Raw genomic sequence first — 4599 nt, 5'->3', positions numbered from 1 at the left:
TACTGTAGTGACAACTCACTCACCTACTAGCCCAAGGTAACCGGTTAAAACTCCAAGTGGCGATGAGGTCTTAACATGTATGGAAAGGGTCTTAAAAAAGGTCTTAAAAGGAATTACATTCGACTTCAGGATTCCTGCATATACCCTGTTAGAATACCCTAAAATATGAATTAAAATTTGAATCAGTCAATTCCTCCTTGTGACTTTAAATCAAATCTGTTGGCGCCCATTATATTGGATTTTTGCTTAAAAATACTTCTAAAGTTACAGGATTGTAAGTGCTTGTGTCAAATTTAAGTTTTTTGACCAATAAGGAACAACAAACACAAATGGTTACTATTCCGTCAGAGACCACCAGAAACGGGACTTGCTTGGAGCTTTGTTCTTAAACTATAACTTTTTTTTATTGACCGTCTTTCTTTGCATCCTCCTCCTCTCCCCAGACGCAGATGGGCACCCCGGTTTCGAGTCCTCTCGCTCAGCCCGGTTCAGTCGGGGGTCCCGGCAGCGTCTCCTCTGTGGGGCCTCTGGGTCCTCAGAGCGTAGGAGCGTCCTCCATGACTCCATCGAACTCAAACCAGCAGCCCAGCTCCCTCCCTCACCTGGCAGCCATGCGCAGCTCGCCCTCCCCGGCCCACAGCCGCTCCCCCACTCCTCACCAGACCCCCCCCAGACACCCCGGGTCCCAGACGCCGCAGCCGCACACCCCCAACGCCCTGGGGCCCCCTTCAGCCCCCCCACAGAGCCAGGGCCCGGCCTCCAACAAGCCCCTCCAGCAGCAGCAGCAGCAGCAGCAGCAGCAGCAGCACATGGGCTCCTCGGGCTCCACCACTCCCTCTCATCCGGGGTTAGGATCCAGCTCAACGCCTCACGGGTCTCAGCTGCCACGCACTCCGGTCAGTGGGGTTTAGACTTCCACAGACTTATTTTTCTTCTTTAGATTCAACATTCAAGGCTTTTATTGTCATGTGTGCTTAGCTACAGTGTAGTTATGACAATGAACATCTTAGGTCACAGGCTCCTCCCACAGTGCAACACAATACAACTGATAACAGTGCAAGAAAATGAAATAGAATATAATAGAAATTGTGCAGAATAGTCTATATACAAGTAATTGGAATATTGGAACATTGATATATATGAGATGCAGATGAATGTTATGGACGTTCTTTCAAAAGTTCAGGTGTTTAACGGTCGTATGCCCTGTGGGATGAAACTGTCCTTTAGTCTTGCTTATATAGCGCTTTGAGCACCAGGAAAAGAGCTATTTAAATCACATGTATTATTATTTAATACATTAAGACCAGTTTATTTTATCGCATAGATTCCAATAATTCTGTGGCAGACACTTTTAATCAGCACCTGGTTTTCCCATGGTAATGTGACTAATCAACACAATAAGTGAAATTGACTGAAAGACGCAAAACATTATGCAATATTAGTCTTTCGGGAAAGGTTGCCCCATTTAGACCCCGTTTACACGAGCACGATACGGGTTGTATCCGCATAGTTTCTCTTGCGTATAGCCTAGGGATGTCCCGATCTCCTTTTTTTGCTCCCGATCCGATTCCGATCATTTGATTTTGACAATTTGCCGATACCAATTTTTCCCGATCCGATCTTTTATGCAATGTTGTCCCTTGTCCCTGAAGGTTATTTTTTTTATTTAAATTGGATATCCTATCCAACATGGATATAGCTTCTTTTTTTCACAGCAGCATTGGATCAAAACAAAATAAAGCTTATCAGTACTCGTTAGCTTACTGCTACAATTAGACACTGCGCCCACTCTGTTGCCAGATTTGAGAGAAATAAGCAACCAGGTCTATGAAAACAAGCCCCAAAGAAGCATGATACATGATGTTGTGTAATTTGAAACCAAAACTAAGGCCTCAGGATGACTTTAAGACTTGAACATGGTCATTTTTGTTTTGTAACATTGAATACAAAATAAAAAAAATCCCAATCCCCGATTTTTTTCTTCCGATCTTTTGAAAATCACGTGATCGGCTCCGATCCCCGATCACGTGATCGGATCGGGACATCTCTAGTATAGCCCTTTCGTTTACACGAGGCTGTAACAAAAACGATAAACAGAAGGGCAACCATGCTCCGGGGTCTTCTTCACTGCTTTTGGTGTATTTTGTGGCGGCAGCAGCGCCACTTACAGGCCCGGCATATGTACTACAGCGTTTCCAGTAGTCTCGTGTGAACGGACACGTTAATTGAGCCGAAGGCGTGTGAACGGAAGACTTTTTTTAAACGCATACGGTGCGTAAACGTTCCCGTGTAAATGGGGTCTTAATGTATATCCACTAAAAGTGCCTTGTTTCTTGCCATCAAGAGTGTCTCACAACATCCTTCAAAGGACCCTATAGAAAAAAGGAAACTGTAGGGTCGTTTCATTTTGCTTGTATTTTTGTAATTGTGGCTAACCCAAGTCTCGCTCTGAGGAGTCTCATTCTGTAATCTCCTGTTGCATCCACAATCTTGACATTGAAAATCTTTTAAATAACGCTAACAACGTTTTATTTCTCTGAAGGCTCCTTTGCACAATGTTGTAAGACGCTTATAATTCCAATCTGAGCCGGTCAATACCAAAACAAAGTTGTTTGGACATACATTAAAGGTGTGCAGTTGCGCCAAAGGATTACATAGCAGCCCAAATTGAGGATGTCCTCTGCAGGGTTCTCCTTCAATACTGGACTCATTATGACCCAGCTTGACACAACAATACGATGATGACATGAAGATAAGCTCATGTCAGGTCAAGGTTTCAAACCCTATTGATAAAAGGGTTATTTTAATCTGCCTTTTCCTCATATAGCACTTATCATGGGACTTAACATTTGTCTGTGTCCTCAGTTATGATCCAGCTTCATCATTTGTGTTAAAGTTTGTCCAATGCTTCACTTAACGTTAATGTGCTTGTATCTTGTCAAAGCATCCTGTCCTTTAATATCTCTGATTCCCTGTTTCCATGCACCTGAGTTTTGATCCCATGTCTCCTCTCTCTAGTTGTCCCAGAAGGGTTCATTCCACACAGACAATCAGGCGCTGACCCCGGCCTCCGTCAGCAGCTTGGACGCTTCCTCCCAGCAGCCGCAGTCCAACGCTTCCACCGCCAACCACGACTCCAAGATGGAGATCAAGCAGCAGCAGCAGGACGAGGAGGAGGAGGAGAGCGACAGTGGCAGCTGCTCCAAGGGAGGGAAGCTCAGCAACATGAAAACTGAGGAGAAGCCTGTGAAGCTGGAGGTGAAAAAGGAGGAGTGCTCCGGAGAGGGAGGCAAAGGGCTTCCCATGGAATCATCATCGACGACTAAAACGACGACGACGATGGTGAGCGTTAAGACGGAAGATAGGAAACCGGAAATAAAGACGGAGGTGAAGGATGAAGAGGAGACGTCGGATTCAGCTTCAGCTCAGACTGCAGCCAAAAAGAAGAGTGAGTTTCCCTTCTGAGCTAAAATGCAGTTTTTAAACATCTCCTAGCAAAGGGCTATTCAATTGGCGGCCCGCGGGCCAAATCCGGCCCCGGGGTGATATTTACTGGCCCTTTGAGTATAATGTAAAAAAGCAATCAAATTTGTTCTACTAGCTACTGTAGTGACAACCCACCTACTAGCTACTGTAGTGACAACCCACCTACTAGCTACTGTAGTGACAACCCACCTACTAGCTACTGTAGTGACAACCCACCTACTAGCTACTGTAGTGACAACCCACCTACTAGCTACTGTAGTGACAACCCACCTACTAGCTACTGTAGTGACAACCCACCTACTAGCTACTGTAGTGACAACCCACCTACTAGCTACTGTAGTGACAACCCACCTACTAGCTACTGTAGTGACAACCCACCTACTAGCTACTGTAGTGACAACTCACCTACTAGCTACTGCAGTGACAACCCACCTACTAGCTACTGTAGTGACAACCCACCTACTAGCTACTGTAGAGACAACCCACCTACTAGCTACTGTACTGACAACCCGCGTACTAGCTACTGTAGAGACAACCCACCTACTAGCTACTGTAGTGACAACCCACTTACTAGCTACTGTAGTGACAACCCACCTACTAGCTACTGTAGTGACAACCCGCCTACTAGCTACTGTACTGACAACCCGCCTACTAGCTACTGTAGAGACAACCCACCTACTAGCTACTGTAGTGACAACCCGCCTACTAGCTACTGTAGAGACAACCCGCCTACTAGCTACTGTAGAGACAACCCACCTACTAGCTACTGTAGAGACAACCCACCTACTAGCTAATGTAGTGACAACCCGCCTACTAGCTACTGTAGAGACAACCCACCTACTAGCTACTGTAGTGACAACCCACCTACTAGCTACTGTAGTGACAACCCACCTACTAGCTACTGTAGTGACAACCCACCTACTAGCTACTGTAGTGACAACCCGCCTACTAGCTACTGTAGAGACAACCCGCCTACTAGCTACTGTAGTGACAACCCACCTACTAGCTACTGTAGTGACAACCCACCTACTACCTACTAGCTACTGTAGAGACAACCCACCTACTAGCTACTGTAGTGACAACCCACCTACTAGCTACTGTAGTGACAACCCA

The 4599-nt window shown here is 45.9% G+C and overlaps 1 protein-coding gene across 1 annotated transcript in view; it reads left to right on the top strand.

Annotated features, from left to right (window-relative positions):
- The window catches only part of LOC104959459 (histone acetyltransferase p300-like), a gene marked incomplete at its 5' end in the record, with an annotated part of 9622 nt that extends 6157 nt beyond the window's left edge, over window positions 1-3465 (top strand). The window contains 2 exons of the mRNA XM_010787359.1: window positions 444-896; window positions 3019-3465. Coding sequence (XP_010785661.1) covers window positions 444-896; window positions 3019-3465 — 900 coding nt within the window. The remainder of the gene's footprint in view (window positions 1-443; window positions 897-3018) is intronic.
- Window positions 3466-4599: the final 1134 nt, after the last annotated feature.

Source organism: Notothenia coriiceps, unplaced genomic scaffold (assembly GCF_000735185.1).
Source record: "Notothenia coriiceps isolate Sejong01 unplaced genomic scaffold, NC01 NC01_scaffold00001151, whole genome shotgun sequence".
NCBI lineage: Eukaryota > Metazoa > Chordata > Actinopteri > Perciformes > Nototheniidae > Notothenia > Notothenia coriiceps.
Note: the sequence above shows the minus strand (reverse complement) of the source record. Positions and strands in the feature narration are given on the sequence as shown.